Below are 17,675 nucleotides of genomic sequence, written 5' to 3'. Positions count from 1 at the left end.
ATATTATGAAGTTATCTTTAAATTTTCACTACATATTTTAATTAAAAAATTGGCAATATGAATTGCTTTAAATGCAATGACTATATTATGCTTTTTTGTTTATAAATAGCTTGCTGACATAGGATATTTTACTATAATGTCACATCTAAAAACCTGCAGCGTACTTTTGACAAATCAGCAGTGACTTTACACAATTGCTTACTACATGTTGGCAAAGCTATGTTTTCATCGCTTCTTTATTGAGAGGAGTAAAAGCGTAAAAAGACTTCAAATGTATAGGTGAAGGGGATGTGGGGTAAATGAATAATTTCTGATTTCTTGTTATTTTCTCCCTACCTGTTTGAAACTATTACATTGCAAGTGTTGCATCATTGTTTTGTACTGCTGCATCTTCTTTGAGAGTAAAAATTACTCAGCATAGTTGATGTTGTTGAAGTTGAGAGAGTTTAAAACAGGTGACAAGTACTTTTTTCCAAGAACATTTTTCTCAATATTAACCTGATTGTAATTAAGGTTGCTAATAAAATATCTGGATAATTTTTGGTGTTTAACAATCGAAATTCTTTGCTCTGTTGGAGTCCAAGTCAATATTTCCCACACTAATATCCAATGTGATAATTTTTAATTAAAAAAAGAAAAACTTTAAAGTGGGGCGAAATGAGTAATGACTAATTTCAATAATTTCACTTCTTTAATGGTATGGTGCATAGATATATTAGGGACAGAGCTGCTACAGCAGATCGGGAAGAAGCTACAAAGGATATTTTATGTTTTTAGATTTAGTTGAGTTTCATTAATTTCATATCATGTGCCATTTCCCTGATCTTCTTTCAGATGTCCAAGATATTTCAAACTTCTGCTGCATTTCTCATCTTTCTAATGTATGAAAATGGATGTCGATGTGTATGAGTCTGATTTCAAATGTAATTTCAAAAAACTGAAGAAACAGATTAAGTTTATCTTGTCTTACTCATTTTGCCCCGCCTAGAGAACAGAGATAATTCTCTGAAAGTGTTTTGAATATGTTATAATGCATTTAGAGAAGGTCATTTGCTTAGCTGATACAGTTTTGTATGGTAGTGAACATTTGTAAAAATCTAATTTTTTTCAAAGTCAAAAAATGCAGTAAATATTACTTTGTCCCTCACCACGGCATTATCATTTTAAAAAAATTATAAAACTGAAAGCTCACAACTTAACTAACTAAATAAACAATCTACTGGATAATTAATTACGTAACGCAAGTATCCAACAACTGTGAATGTAAGTAAAGACGCTTTCCCTTTATTAGAAATTTAGACGCAAGACTATTTCATAAGTTCCTATTAATGATATTTTTTCTTTTCTTTTACTTGTTTCAGTCATTTGATTGCGGCCATGCTGGGGTATCACCTTCAAGAGTTTTAGTTGACTAATTTATTAAAGCCTAGTTCTTATTCTATCAGTTACATACCGAGTCGCTAAGTTACAGGGACATAAACACACCAACACCGGTTGTCAAGCGGTTATGGCAGACAAACACAGAAATAAAGACACACACACACACATATATGATAGGCTTCTTTCAGTTTCCCCCTACCAAATCCACTCACAATGCTTTGGTGGGCCCGAAGCTATAGTAGAGACTTGCCCAAGATGCCACGCAGTGGGAACGCAATACCACCATGTTGTTGGGAAGCAAGCTTCTTACCACATAGTCACGCCTTTATACATTAGATTTAAAAATTAATTTTCTTACTAAATTGTTTAAGAAAAAAGTTGCCTGGTCTAACACCAGTAAATACGCGTAACACAAGAGAAGAGGATTGTGCGCATGCGCTCTGATTCAGACTGTCTTTTGATTTGCGAGAGATCGAGCGAATCCTTTCAACAGAAGCCACCTATGTCTCCAGTCGCTCAGTAAGTTAGTTTTTGATCTTTTTTTGCTTTTGTTTACCTGCGATTTTCTATAACGTGTATCAGTTATTGTGTATTGAGAATGTGTATGTCGCATGAAATATTCATTGCTTATCGTTTATTTTAAAATTTCGTCTCTTAAGAAGATCGTTGTCAACGGTTTTTATTTCCCTGCTGCTCACATTTTCGCCTGTTTTCACTTTTCTCTGCTGACCTTCACCTTCCCCGATCGTTCCGGGCACCTCTACCGAAATCAACTCGACACATGTTATAACTAGTCAAGCTGTTGTCGATTCATTATTGTATTGTAAGTCGATTTTCAGATTGTTTTCTATCTTGAATGTATTGTATCATTTCTGATGATGTATATTCTTTCTCAAATTAAATTCAAAACGGTGCTGAGGTTGTTGTTTTAAGTATAGGCCATGTTTTATACTACATGTCTAATCAAAAGTTTCTCAGCTGTGACTGTTTTGTTCCTCTTCTTAGACAATGTATCTAATACCACATTATATCTCTTTCCATTTTCTTAAGACAGTAGAAGCAATTTGAAATAGATTTGTTATCAAGTAACTTAACAGAAAGGGTCTCTCGGTCGGTTCCTTAGTCGACGGGTGTCGAGTTCGATGCTTTTAATGTTTTTCAATTCAAACTTCGATATTGTATTTTATTCCTTTTGGGTCAATAAGAATATTTAGCACTTCTTCGTTTTTACATCGCATTATCTTTTTTTTTTTTTTTAATTGGCGCTTATGACGTGATGAAATAGGCTTTTTGAATTATTTACCTCTATAATGGGTATTTAGAAGAATTGAAAATTTTGGTCTTGAGGAAGAAGGAAACATTCCCTTGTTGGTATATAACCTTATACCTGTTGACTACTAACTGCTTGTTCTTCTGGATTTTGTATGTTTGCATGCATGTCTCTATGTATATATACATGTGGATATATATAAATATATATATATATATATCCACACGCATCGTTTTGTTTGGATTTGCAGGTAATTATTGCCAATTTTGATAAAAGGGTAGAGGATTTGTTGAAACCATCTATCCCGGTTCTTGACTGGCACTTTATTCTATCGAACTGGTCTGGATGAAAAGCTAAGTTGACATTAAGGATATGGACATTAGAGGGACGTACAGAGCCGGGTACATATGTATTAGCAGTTAATTCAGTCAACAACATTGTCTTTCATTAAAAAAAAAAGGAACTTTGTATCCTACAAAAATATATTTGTTGGGCATATTTCAAAATTGTGTTTGTTTTCCAATGTTTTTAGTTTATTTTCAGTAAGTTATATTAGGTCACAATCTGTAATGCGCGGCCGATTTATTAAAATTAAGTTATATAATTAAATTTGTTGTCTGCTTTCATGTCATATTGGAAAAACTTCGGTTGTGGTATTGAAATTCAAACTTATCAGGCAGAAAGTCAATAAACAAAACATTTTCCAACTCAGTTTGCATATGAATAATTTTAAAACGCAATTCTGACTTTGCCAGTTGTTTGGAAAATAGCAAATAAATGAAGACGTTGTTGTCTCCCTTCAATTGCGAAAGTAAAGTGAAATTAAGATTTTTTTTTAATGGCTTTGTTACAGGAAGGGTATAGCACCCGTAACTTTTTTAGGGCTCCAAGACAGATTGAAAGAAGTATGGTTGAAACTTGGGTCCTAATCATGAAACGAATTCGGTTCCGGGGTTTAGGTAGAATTTTGACCCAGATGGTGGATTAAGCCTACAATCTATGTCTTCTTTATTCACTAACTCCATCCCCATTAGCATCTAAACTACAAATCAAAGTAAGATCTTATCCTACTGGGGAATTCATTCCATTGAAATTAAACAATATTTTCATATTGCTACAACTTAAAGTAGGTTTTATCACTTTAATTGTTGCCGAAACAATTATGCCTAATCTACAAAATTATTTTTGAATTTAAATTAGAAGGATATTTTCCTTGTAAGTGTTAAAAGATAAGTGGAATTATCAGTGATCTGGTCATAGTTGAAGGATGAAATATGTTTTTCTCTATATATGATAAACACAGAACGGTTGTAGGGTTAACAAGCTCACTTCACACTCATGAATAACTGATTTTGATCCAACTGCATACCATCCTTGGTAACTGATTTTTTAACATTGCCCCTGGTTGATCCAAGCTTTGTGAGTGAAAAAGTGAGTGGGTGGAAATTATGGTTGTCTGTCAGATGGATTCAAAGCCTTGTTTCTAAGGGAGTGCACTGGACGGCACTGCCCCCTCACTATTCAGTGGTGCACTCTCAGATTTACAGTGATACACTTTACCATTATTTCAAATTAGTACCCACCCAGAATATTCTGAAGCACCCCCAGGCACCAAAGTCTGGCAACAGGCCTGCTCTCTGGGATGCTCCAGCATCCTGCCTTCACTTTTGTTTTTCTTTATATAATGCAGAATAGCCTTGTATATCTGGTCTTCTTTCAGTTTCCATTTACCAAATCCACTCAATGTTTTGATTTACCAGGGGTTGTAATAAATGACACTTGCCCAAAGGCATTTGGGCTTGTTCTTCCATTCCAGTCCAGCTTCTCAACACTTGATATAGAACCATCATCTCTTCTTCTTTTAACCCCCCCCCCCCACCTGTACCATTTAGTCGAGGTTTTTTTTTTTGCTTTCTTTTACTTTCCCCCGACTTTTTCTTCGCCTGCTAGTGCACAAAAAAGGGCCCAGTACATTCTGTAAAGTGGTTGACATTAGGAAGGGAATCCTGCCATTGGAAATATGCCAAAGCTGACATTGCAATTTGATGTTGCCTTACCTGATCCTGTTCAACCATCTCCAACTTGAGTCAACATGGAAAATGGATGTTAAATGATGATGATGTATCTGTGGAATGCTCAACTACTTTTACACTAATTTGTTTCAGCCATTAAACTGTGGCTATACTGGGGTACCACCTTGAAGAATTTTAGTGGAACTAATTGTCTCCAGTACTTATTTTCTTTTTTAAGCCTGGTAGTTATTCTCTTGTTCCCTTTTGCTAAGTTACAGGGTTGTATACACATCACTGGTTGTCAAATGGTGGCAGGGAACAAACACATACACATGGATATAGACATATAAATACGATTTGTTTCTTTTAATTTCCATCTACCAAATCCACTCACAAAGCTTTGGTCAGCCTGAGGCTATAGTAGAAGACACTTGCCCAAGGTTCCACACTAGGACTGAATGTGGAACCATGTGGTTGGGAAGCGAACCTCTTACCACACAGCCATGCCTGCACCTATGTTCACTATTGCTCTAAATTTATTCCTCTTGTTGAAATAAATTGTTAATATTTTTTACTTTGACTGTTTTACTGTTTCTTTTAGCAGCTTATCTTCAATGGCTTCTGTGCTGGGATCCACCATTATGAGGAAAAATGGCCCCATAATTTATCGATCTTTCTCACGAACAGCTCTGCCATTATTAAAAATATCACAGGTAATTTCTTAAAAATTTTTTTCATAACGTATGATTATAATTTTTCAGAGTGGTTTCATATCCAATCACTGTCATGTGTTCAGTTCTTGTGAGCACCCTTTCTGTGCCACCTGTTACCTCTCTCTTTCCCCTGAGACACCTCTTATGACTGCCTTATTTCATCCTTAACACCCTTTCATACTGGCCCCTTACCTTTGTTTATCATATATGAGAGAGAGTTGGAGGAGGTATATATCATCATTATCATCAAATGTCTGTTTTCCATGCTGGCATGGACTGGCCAGTTTGATCTGAGCTGACAAGCAGGGGAACTGCAACAAGTTCCAGTTTGATTTGGCTTGGTTTCTGTGTCTGGATGCCCTCCCTAACGACAATCACTTTCCAGAGTGTACTGGGGGCTTTTTACATGGCGCCATATATATATATATATATATATATATATATATATATGTTGCAGCTCTTATTGGTCCAAATCAGATATGCAATCTAAGTGGGTGTCTTTTCAATACATTGTCTGGTTTAAAAAGCCATAATGGATCTAAGGTGTAAGTATGAGAGGTGGTCAGACTCTACACACACACACACACACACACACACACACATATATATATATGTATGATAGACAATGGATAAAGCTTTGTATTTTCTTGTTGAACAACCTGCATAGATGATTTGTTTATAGTGATCAAATGTTTATACTGTACGTTAGCTCACTTGCTTCATCAAATCAGCTTTATATATACTGGTTTTTAGGATATTCTTTTTGCTCTAATGAATATATATATGTATATAATCACCATCATTGTTTAACATCTGGTTTCCATACTAGGACTGGTGTCAAACAATTTATTTCAATTTCAAACAACAATCTTCATGGTTTCCCCTTCAAAGTAATCTCCCTTGAGTCTGATGCACTTTTCCATCCTTATCTGCCATGCTTCTAAGCACTGCTGGAAGGATTCATCTGGGATGCCCCTCAGCTCCATCATTACGGCCCTCTTGATGGCCTTCATGACTTCTTGATGATTCTCTTGAGCTTGTGGAAAAGGAAAAGTCACACAGAGCAATATCAGGTGAATAGGGAGGTTGTTCCAGTATGGTGGTGTTCTCGACCAGTAACTGCTGGATGCTCAGGGCGTTGTGAGCAGTTGCATTGTTGTGGTGAAGTAGCCACGATTTGTCCTGCCACAACTCTCATATCTTCTTACTCACTGAGCAAAGCAAGTGCCATAAGATCTCTTTGTAGACTTGCTGATTGACCACTCGACATTGACCTCAGTCCTGTTCATTGAATGCCTCCTGCTCCTGGAGTCATCTTCCACCTCCTCGCACACCTTTTGAACCTCTTCTACCACTCAAAAACACGTTTGTGTGACATGGTGTTATCTCTATACACTTACTTAAGCATTTCAAGTGCTTGTGATGGAATTTTCTCCACATGGACCATAATTTTCATTGCTCAGTGTTCATCATTTGTTCCTCAGTGCTCATAGCTGAATGACCTGAAAAAGAGGTGGTGCAAACAAAAGCATGGGAAAAACTATGCAGTGGTTGCAGAAAGCTAAGATTACAGTTATATGCTCCCAAGATATCATGTCAGATGATAACACAATCTGCTTGTCGTCCCTCTTTCACCCATAGCTCACACAGCACACCCAGTCCTGTTACTTTTCAGACAGACCTCATACATATATATATATATATATATATATATATATATATATACACACACACACATACAGACACACACAGACAGATCTTGCTATGAGACTATTCTAAAATTACCAGGCCGGAAAAACAAAAAGCAGCCAACTTCAGACAGCTTGCATTGTCAGTCAATAACTGAAATCAATAAAAGAATGTGTAATGAACAGTTTTGGTTAAACACTAAAGATATGCAATAACTTTTCACTACCTTACCTTGAAGTTATATTTTGTAATGTATGTACTGCAGTATCAGTATAAAAACCAGGTGAATTTTAACTTCACTCCAGTTAATCTCTAACTCTTTTCTGTCAGATTTCTTGCAGTTTTTTTAAAATTCATATGTATGGTTAAGATGTAATACCAAATGTCAGCTGAGGGTATTATGGTTTTTCAGACCCCCCCCCCTCCCTATATCCCACTAAATCTTAGTCTGCTGAGTTCAGATAATCATAAGTGTTAAAAGCTAAGTATTAAGATGCTCTTCTTTGTTTAATTCACGTGCATCAATTTCTAGAAACATACGGTTCTTACTATTTTTAGAAGAGCAGATAAAATCTGATACTATTAAATTATACAACTTTATTTAGGTGTCACATTTATTTGGGTATGTGGGTATTTTGAAAGTACCTCATGGAGTGACAATCATAGTTACAGGCTGCCCTTTTGCAAGGGATAGATCCTGTTCAGCCACCCTGTTAGGATACAGCGAAGTCATGAGACTGTAGCCTGGTGGATTGTGAAGAGGTAGTGGAAAAGCTCTGATGAACCAATGGTGCTTCTTACATTGATGCTGAGTGGAGAATCTCATCAGATCAGTGGTCAGGATCACCAAGCTCTATCAAGAGAGTAACTGCAAGGCGTCCTTAGAGGTAACGTCCATGGTTGTGTAATCAACTAATGAAAGATTCACTTGGACTCAAGATCCCAATTCAAATTTATAATAATGGAATTGCATGGCAACAGAGTCATGGGAATCTGTGAAAGCAGATTTTATTTGTTGTTAAACATTTAATTGCTCTAATTTATATATTGTCAATATTAATAAACTAAGTTTATATTGTTAAAAAAAAAATTGTTATTCTTTTTTTGCAGGCAGAGGGTTCAACCAGCAGCAGTAAAATCGATCAATTCATCTTACCAGTTGCTGTTTTCTTGTCCCTGTTTGGTTTTAGTGTTTCACTATTCAGCACCAGACAACTTTATGATAATTCTTCCAGATCACCCTTTAAGAGATAATGATCTTCACATATTAGGGTTGGTAAAATACGAACTTATTATCAAACTCGATATGTAAGATAAATGGGAACTTCTCAAACTTCAGAAAAATATACTCAATATATTTATAAAACATACAACTATTTTGTGAAAAGAAAAATTTTATTCTCAATGTTGTAGTTGTATTTATTAATAAAAAGCTGCAAAACATGCAAAGTATTTTTAATCTCTTTCAAGGTTTTAATCATGACACTTGGTAAATCTCTTCTTTCTATGGAACTCAGTCACGTGTAATGAAAGTCACTCTCAGCAACATAAACAAATTTAGTTTAACCTTTTAGCATTTAAACTGGCCACATCTGGCCCAAATATTCTACTTGCTTTATGTTCACATTGATCAGAACCAGCCTTCTACACCTCCCCTACAATGTCATTCTAAGAAATTACTTCATCAAAATCTTAAAGCTATGAGATAATGCATGATAAATTCAAAGCAATGTCAATTAATAAACATTATATTCGACAGAATAATCTGAATGCTACAGGGTTAATTTGGTAAACCATCATTGAATGTCTTTGCTTTACTCTAGCCTTACTTGCTCATAGCATAATGACAAGATATATATTTAGTCTTCTGCTAAAATACCACTCTCCTTGTAGCACTTTTGAGGATTTATGAACATGCATCAAAGCTATCATAACTAATTATTCATTAGTCAAATTTCTTTTTGTCTATTTCTAAGATTGCCACAATTTTTTAGGGGGAGCAACTAGCTGGTTTTCAACTAGAATTATATGAGGTACATTTTAAACTACCCACGACCATTCTACAATTGCACAATTTACAAAATCTTAAAAAAAATAAACACAACTGTTAGAAGTAGTCTGATAACCATCCATTTGTTTAAGCATTAAAAAATTTTTTTAATAGCTAAATAATTGTTGGAAAATTGTTTAACCATAAAATTAAAGATTTTGTTTCAAAATAAAACTTTTATGGGCTACTAGTCTACCCTTGATCTGTTGGGTCACCGACGGTTCAGGTTATAAAACATTGAAGCTGATTTCAACATTGCATTGAAATGTAAGTTAATTTTAGGATGATTCAGTTAAATATTTCAATTCGTTTGTGTCATCATAGGTCTGGTTTACAAGACCTATGTTTAAGGTTTTATTGATTATTTACAGCATCTAATAGAAATAGAATTTCTGGGATGAACTCCAGTAATAGCATTTATTTATGGCATATGTACACACTTCTACAAAAATGCAAAAGGAATTGTTATATAATGGAAACAGTTTTCACAGTATTATACATTCCCATTTCAGGGTTATTTTACTTTTAGAGTATTATGCGTCGTTTTGGCTATTTATGAAGGTACCCCAAAGAACCACGTATCTTGGGAATCTGCAGTCTGATTTACGCAACACTTGTTTTATTCCGTTTGTATTCCCATTTCAAGGGTACCTTACTTTCAGAGTATTTTCCCATTATGTGCTGGTTTGGCTGTATTAAATTACAGACAAGCATACAAGCAAGCAATCACAGAGCTTTAGTGGTATATAGATTTGTAAGAGCAAAATACAATTTGACTATTAAAACAAAATTTATTTTTAAATATTTAGAATCGAAAAGGAACATTTATATCTGCTTAAAAACAAAATTAAAAAAGTACTACAATTTTTTCTTGCATCACAATCTGAAATAAATTACTGTTATTGTTTAAATTATCAATGTGGTTGATGTCTTAAAAAATGTGAATGAGGAGCACTAGCTATCATTTCTAGAGATAATGGGGCAAAGTGTTCTGTGCTGGAGTTGGCAAGTAAAACAACAGAGCCAATGAAAAGAAATGACTCTCTGTTTGAAAGTCTGAGGAGCAGAGGTTGTTATGGTAGAAATAGAAGAGGCAGAGAGCAGGACAGTCAATTTGTATGCTAGGAGTTGTAGCATTTGTGAGGGTAATCTTTGCCAGTCGACAAGAAGGCTTTCTTTTGAGTGTTGTCTAGTTTGCTTTTTAGTGTAGCAACAGTTATTTCCCATTTCTGAGAGCAGTATTTCAGTTTAGATTGTGCAGGAACTGGAGCTTTGTAAAGGATTAGAAACAAATTAGCATTGAAGTTTTTTCTGCTCTTTTACTTGTTTCAATCGTTTGGCTGTGACCATGCTGGAGCACTGCCTTGAAGAGTTTCTAGTTGAACAAATCGACCTCCAAAACCTTTTTATTTAGAACCTGGTACTTATTCTTTCAGTGTCTTTTGCTGAACTGCTTAGTTATGGTGACATAAACAAACCAGCACTGGTTGCTAAGCATTGGTGAGGGAGAAACACAGACATAAAGACACAAGTGCACACACACACACACACACACACACACACACACACACGTATGTATGTATATATATATATATATATATATGTATATTTACACCTTGCTAAATGCAGAAATAATGTCATCCTTCAATTGCTCAACCTGTGGTAGACTTGCCTTTCTAAAGCTGCCTTAATTTCACATCTCAGAATTCCTGATACAGTTGGTTCTAATGATAAAAAGGACTTTTCAGCTGACATGCTTATATGCCATACATGTAATGAAACATATAAGTTCCACATTGTTCTAAAAAAGTATTTCAATATCCACAATCCAGACAAGATAAACAACGCTGTACCATTTGAGGTGAGACACTTTTGCACTGTTTGTAATGCAAATTTCAAACAGCTCTCAGGACTCAAAAGTGACATCATACAGAGAAAAAGTGCATCTAACAAGAAGTGGTAAAGCTTTGAATAGGAGCCAACTACCCCACTCTGTCTGTCTTTCTCTTATATATAAGGGGTACTGAAAAGTCCTATATTTTTAAGTAAATAATCTGATGTCATGCCACAAATAATTTATAAGCCAAAAACAAGGTGTTCTTGCAATCAGCCAATCAGTGCATTCGATCAATCAATCAGTACATAGAGTTAATGGCCTAACTTTTATGTGGCCACATGCTGTTTGTGCATATGCATTCTCTGATAGTCCATGGAAAACAATGTCTTTAGTGAGCTGCATAATAGACATTGCATGCTTTACAGATTTTTATAAGGGCAACAATGCAACATGTACAAGGGAAAACATGTATATCCTGATGGTGTGAGTGTTTGGAAATGCCAAAGGTGATTTGACAAATTTAAAAAAATGGTGATTTTGATCTTTTGGTTGGGTATTGATCAGGAACACCAGCTGTTCTCAATACTGATGCAGTGAAAACAGAAATTGAAGGAGATCCATGTCAAAGTGACTTATCCTGGAGGCTTAAAAAACCTTGGTCCTCTACAAGATCATCTCAAGAAGATTAGGAAAGTGCATAGAAAAGGGAAATGGGTACCTCATGAGCTGTTCCCTGAGAATAAAGCAGTTGTACAACAATTTGCCAATTAAGAATGAGCAAATGCCTTTTCTTATTTGAATTGTAACAGGTGACAGGAAAGGATATTCTATGCTGACAACAAATCTAAGCAGCAGTGGCTATCACCAAATGAAAATCTGGTTTCGTCTAAACCAAATCTACTCCCAAAGAAGTTTTGCTATGTGCATGGTGGGATACATTAGGTATCATTCTTTTATTTGCTTCAGTCATTAGACTACGGCCATGCTGGATCATCGCCTTGAAGAATTTTAATCAAGCAAATTGACTCCAGTACTTATTTTTAAGCCTGTTAAGTTACAGGGATGTAAACACACCAACACTGGTTGTCAATCAGCAGTGGGGGATACAGACAGATACATGTGTATTTCATCATATAACTCCCACTTTCTATGGTGGCAGGAGGGCTGCACCAAGTTCCAGTCTGATTTTAACTTGGTTACTATTGTCAGATGCCCTTCCTAACACCAACCACCCCAAGATGGGTGCTTCTTATGTTCCACCAGCTTGGGTGCCATTCACTTGACACTGGCAATGGCCACAACTATGATTTCACTTGGCTTGATGAATCTTCTCAGGCACCGCATATCGCCAAAGCATAGCTGTCCGCACACAGGCATCATACAATCTGCTTTTCATTCTGAGGTAGAGGCCCTTCGTTACCAACAGAGGTAGAAAGAAGCTCTCTGATCTTTGGCTAGCCTATTCTTATATGTGTGTGTGTGTGTGTATGTATGTATGTGTGTATGTATGTGTATGAGACAGAGTTCTTTCAGTTTCTGCCTATCAAACCCACTCACAAGGCTTTGCAGTCCAAGGCTATAGAAGAAGACACTTGTCCAAGTTGCCATGCAGTGGTACTGAACCTAGAAGTATGAGGTTGGGAAATAAGCTTCTTACCACACAGCCACTGCTGCATCATGGGTTCTTCATGAACACATTCTTCTAAAGTAGGGATATCCATTGTATCAATTGTTAAAGTTATCTCTATAGATTTTCTAAATAAATTATAGCCAGCATTAGTTTGTTACATTTCGTATCTGAATATGTCTAAATAGATAATGGTTGTAAGTGCATATTTCAGGAGTAACATTATTGGATATACAGTAAAAATGTCCAAGGCTAAGTCATGGTAGGACTTTGATGTTAAGCAAGATTCTGACTTTAGATCTTTAGATTGTCCAAAGTATTCTAGCAGACCATTCACCAAACTTCATAGAAAGAAACCCTCTTCCACACTTGCCATTAAGAATATTCCCGGGGAGTGAAGAGAATATTTTGTTGATCTAAATCCAGTCACAATAAAATCTTCTGGTGAACATGAGATGCATCTTTGGGTGAAGACTAACCTCACAGAAGCTGAAGTCATAGAGGTGATTAAAACACTCAGAAGCTGATGGAAGGGATGAAATTCTGCCTTAAACAGGGAAAGTTTTCTCTGGCTGACTCATGTATGCCAGGTGACTTGGACCTCTAGAAAGCACCAAAAGCAATGGCAATCTGGAGTAATAGTCCCAATATTTAAAAACGAAAATGAGAGAGTGTTTTCTAATTATATAGGAATTTCCTTGTTGAGCCACCTTGGTAAACTCTCTGCTAGGTGTCTGAAAAAGAGACATATTGAAATTGACAAGCCCAAGCTTGCTGAAGGACTGTGTTGCTTCCATCCTAGACACAAAACAACCAACCAGATATTCACTTGAAGGCAGGTATTTGAGAAATCAGGAATATTGGCAAGAAGCGTACTCTTGTTTTGTAGACTCTGAAGGGCATATGACCATGTGCCATTCCGTGGAGGTTTTTGCAGGAGTTTGGGATTAAGAGGCATCTTCTGGTTGCTGTGAAATCCCTTTACGAATGTCCAGATATCTGAGAGTAGGTAAATGGTGCTATGTTGAATCCTTTCAATGTAGGCTTTGGGATGGGTGTTGTCATCTCTGACATCTTTCCTGAAGATGCACCTTGCATAGTCGTTGGGAAAGTGGTACCACAATCGATAGGTGTAGGATCAGGTGGCTGGTACTACCTGACTCATCAGAGGGTGATCTCAAGAAAGGGTTCACAGCTGAGTACTGCAAGGCAGGGATGAGAGTTAGTGTTGCAGAGATTGAGACATTGGTTCTTTTAAGAAACTCATCCCAGTGCACTCTGCTTAATAGTGGAACATCATAACAAGTGAAGTTTAAGTATCTCAGGGCTGTATTCACAAGTGACAATGCTGAAGTGGATGCTACAATTGCAAGGGCTGGCATGGTAATGTTGTAGTACCTAACTATATAATAAGGACCTTTATGATCAATTCTTTTTAAAGTTGACTTAGCCTTTCATCTCCTTTGAATACATATGAAACAACCAGCAATGGTCGATTTAATTGGTTATAGTTCCTCGCTTGTCAGTGTAGGTCCTGAAACTGAAACTAGAAACAGACATCGTTTGCCAAGGGAAGTAACTTATTATTGTGATTATTTTCTATCAGTAATGGAGAAAATTGACATTAGAAGTCCTTTTTCCTTTTCCTTTTCAACCATTTTAAGTTGTTATATAGAAAGTTTGGCTGTTAATCTTAAAATTGCAATGTTTGCCAGTAATAAATAATTTACTCTGTTACATTAGTAAGTTCTACTTTTACTATTATTTTTGGTCGAGGCTTGTGATTGGCATGTGTAAATGGTAGAAAGCAAATGTTCTTTTTCCTGAAATGTTTTGTAAACTGTTGGGTGCAACATTTATGAACTGTTCAATTTTTGTGAACTAATGCGGTGCAGACTATGTGATTAAGTTTGCTTTGCAATCATGTTGTTCTGGGTTTGATCCCACTCTCAATGCTTTAGCCAATTCTCTGATTTGAGGAGAAGCTTTGATATGATTTCTTCCCTTTCTCACTGGTGAGATCCTCTAAAAATATTTTTTGGGGGAGCATTCAGTTTGGTAACAAATCAGAATTGAAGAAAATTTCGTCATGTTAAGTGCAAGTTTATTCTTTGTACCCAATATTTTGGTTAGGTTTTATGGCTAGATACACTTCCTTATGCAACTAGTAAACCATAAGAAATCTTTACCCATTTTTGTGTGCACTAGGTGGATAAAAGTTAGTAAAATAGAATTTTTATAATTCTGGTTCTGTTTAGAGGACATTGAGGAAAAAGATAAATAATGATTATAAATTTCAGAGAGCGTGATGTAATTGATATGACTATATTTGGCTGAGATATTGTTTCAAATTTTGGTACAAAGCCAGAAAATTCAGGGTAAGTCAATTATATTGACCCTACTTCTCAACTTGTACTTATTTTATTGACTTCTAAAGGATGAAAGAGAAAGTTGACCTTGACAGAATTTGAACTTAGAACAATATAAGATGGATGAAATGTTGCTAAGCATTTTGCCTGGTGTGCTAATGATTCTGCCTGCTTACTGCCTTTTGCTGAAATATTAGGAATTTTCTGGCAGAACAGAGCAGCAGCAATTGATTAGTTGTATGGTATGTTAGTTACAATTCAAATGATTGTCATGTTGGATTATATCAGATATAAAGGAAACACTTTCCATACCTAACTCATTTCGTGTCTCAGCCATTAAGTGCTCTATTAATCATTTTAATCGTTTACTTATTTCAGTTATTAGACTGTGGCCATGCTGGGGCACCACCTTGAATAAATTTAGTCAAACAAATAGACCCCAGTACTTATTGTTTTTTTAACCTGGTACTTATTCTATCAGTCTCTTTTGCCAAACTTCTAAGTTACAGGGACATAAACACATCAACACCAGTTCTTAAGTGGTGGTGGGAGACAAACACAGATACAAAGATATATATATGTATATATATATCATCTTCATTTAACGTCCGTTGTCCATGCTGGCATGGGTTGGACGATTTGACCAGAGCTGGCAAGCTGGGGAGCTGTGCTAGATTCCAGTCTGATTTTCAGGGTTTCTACGGCTGGATGCCCTTTCTAATGTCAACCACTTTACAGAGAGTGCTGGTTACTTTTACATGGCACCACACAGGTGCTTTTATGTGACACCTCATGGGTGCATTTACATGGTACTGCATGGATACTTTTACGTGGTACTGTATGGGTGCTTTTATGTGGCACCATCATGAGTGCTTTTCCCCACCAGAGGGACCAGTCTTAACACTTTTGCTGTGGAGTACGGGTCTTCTTGAGTACAACAAGACGCCAGGCAGCATGGTCCTCTGACATCTTTCCTGAAGATGCACCTTGAAGTAGGTCTTCAGTGTTTCATCCCATATGTTCCTAGGCCTCCTACTTCTATGTGTTCCATCTGCTTTGAGAGATCAGCACTTCTTTATGGCACTGTCGGTATCCATCTGCATCACATGTCCAAACCAGCGCAGTCTTCTCTCTTGCACACAGCAACTAATTCCTTTTATGTCTAACTTCTCTCTCAAAACATTGGGAATTTGTTGAACATGTACACTTACATTACACATCCAGTGAAGCATACTAGCCTCGTTTCTTTCTAACTTTTGCATGTCCTCTGCATTCAGGGCCCACATCTCACGACCATATAGAATTGCTGTCCATATACATGCATCATAAAATCTTCCTTTCACTCAGAGAGAGAGAGAAACCTTTTGTGGTCAACAGCTCTCTCAATTGCCTCCATCCTATGCTTTTTCTAGGTACCATACTCTGTGCATCCTCCCCTACTACTAATTTCGATCCCATAGGTAGCAGAAGTTATCTACTACCTCTAGGTAGATAACTCTGGGAATTTGAGAGAATTGATTTCCCTAGTCTCTAAAGTTTTTATGGATCCTGTTATATATATATATATATATATACAGGGTGTCCATAAAGTCTCTTTACCATTTAAAAAAAATATTACAAAAGCAATTGATAAGATATTTTATTCAGATTTATTCCATTGTATTCAGTGTTTACTAAAGTCTTTAATCACATTGCATTTGCGTGTTTCATGAACCCCTAAAAAATGACCACCCCTCAAGAGAAGGTGCAATGTGTTTCATGATTTATTGAAAAAAAATCGGATGGACAGACTCAGCGAAACTACAGGACTGAGTTTGGAAGAGATCCACCATCACGTCCGTCAATTCGTGCACGGCACAAGAGATTTATGGAGTCAGGGACAGTGTTAGATAAAGGGAGGAGTGGGTGACCAAGAACATCTAATGAAAACATTGATCGTGTAGGACAATCCTTTTCTCGTTCTCCCAGAAAGTCCATCCATACTGCTGCCACACAGTTAGAACTACCGCGTTCAACAGTGCACAAGGTCCTACACAAGAACTTGCGATTGTTCGCTTACAAAGTGCAACTCTTACAGGCACTCGAGCCGAATGATAAACCAAGACGAAAAGGGTTTGCAGTTAACATGCTGGAACGAATTTCTGAAGATGAAACATTCCTCAGATGAGTTTGTTTTAGTGATGAGGCAACCTTTCATGTTTCAGGGAAACTGAACAAACACAATGTGAGAATCTGGGGATCAGAACACCCCCACGTGACTAGAGAAATTGAGCGTAATAGCCTAAAGGTGAATGTGTGGTGTGAGATCATGTGCAATCGAATAATTGGTCCACTTTTCTTCGACGAGACATCAATTACTGCAAACGTTTACCTTGACCTTTTAACTGAATATGTGGCACCACAACTGAATGACCTTCAACCAACCATCATTTTCCAACAAGATGGTGCACCACCACATTGGGGACTGCATGTTCATGGGTTCCTCAATCAAACATTTCCAGACCGGTGAATTGGAATGGGTGGGTCAATTCATTGGCCGTCACGTTCACCAGATATCACTTCCCTGGACTTCTTTCTATGGAGCTGTTAAAGATATGTATCGAACAACGATACGGGACATTACTGACCTAAAGCAAAAGATTACTGATGCCATTGCCACAATTGATGAGGCTATGCTACAGCGAACATGGCAAGAAATCGAGTACCGTCTTGATGTGCTTCGTGCAAC

The 17,675-nt window shown here is 36.6% G+C and overlaps 1 protein-coding gene across 2 annotated transcripts; it reads left to right on the top strand.

Moving 5' to 3' along the window:
* Positions 1 to 1,366: 1,366 nt before the first annotated feature.
* On the top strand, positions 1,367 to 8,507 carry LOC106875771 (uncharacterized). 2 transcript variants are annotated; one of them, XM_014924033.3, is made up of 3 exons: positions 1,367 to 1,899; positions 5,267 to 5,375; positions 8,175 to 8,507. In XM_014924033.3, exons 1-3 carry the CDS (start codon positions 1,814 to 1,816, stop codon positions 8,316 to 8,318), a joined length of 339 nt encoding a protein of 112 aa, XP_014779519.1. In that variant the 5' UTR covers positions 1,367 to 1,813; the 3' UTR covers positions 8,319 to 8,507. The 2 variants fall into 2 exon arrangements, with proteins under 2 accessions (XP_014779519.1, XP_014779518.1); XM_014924032.3 differs by having other exon boundaries at positions 1,741 to 1,899; positions 5,264 to 5,375.
* The last annotated feature ends 9,168 nt before the right edge of the window (positions 8,508 to 17,675 follow it).

The sequence above is a fragment of the Octopus bimaculoides genome, chromosome 16, assembly GCF_046866305.1.
Source record: "Octopus bimaculoides isolate indiv1 chromosome 16, ASM4686630v1, whole genome shotgun sequence".
Classification (NCBI taxonomy): Eukaryota; Metazoa; Mollusca; class Cephalopoda; order Octopoda; family Octopodidae; genus Octopus; species Octopus bimaculoides.
This window is presented reverse-complemented; position numbering and strand designations above follow the sequence as displayed.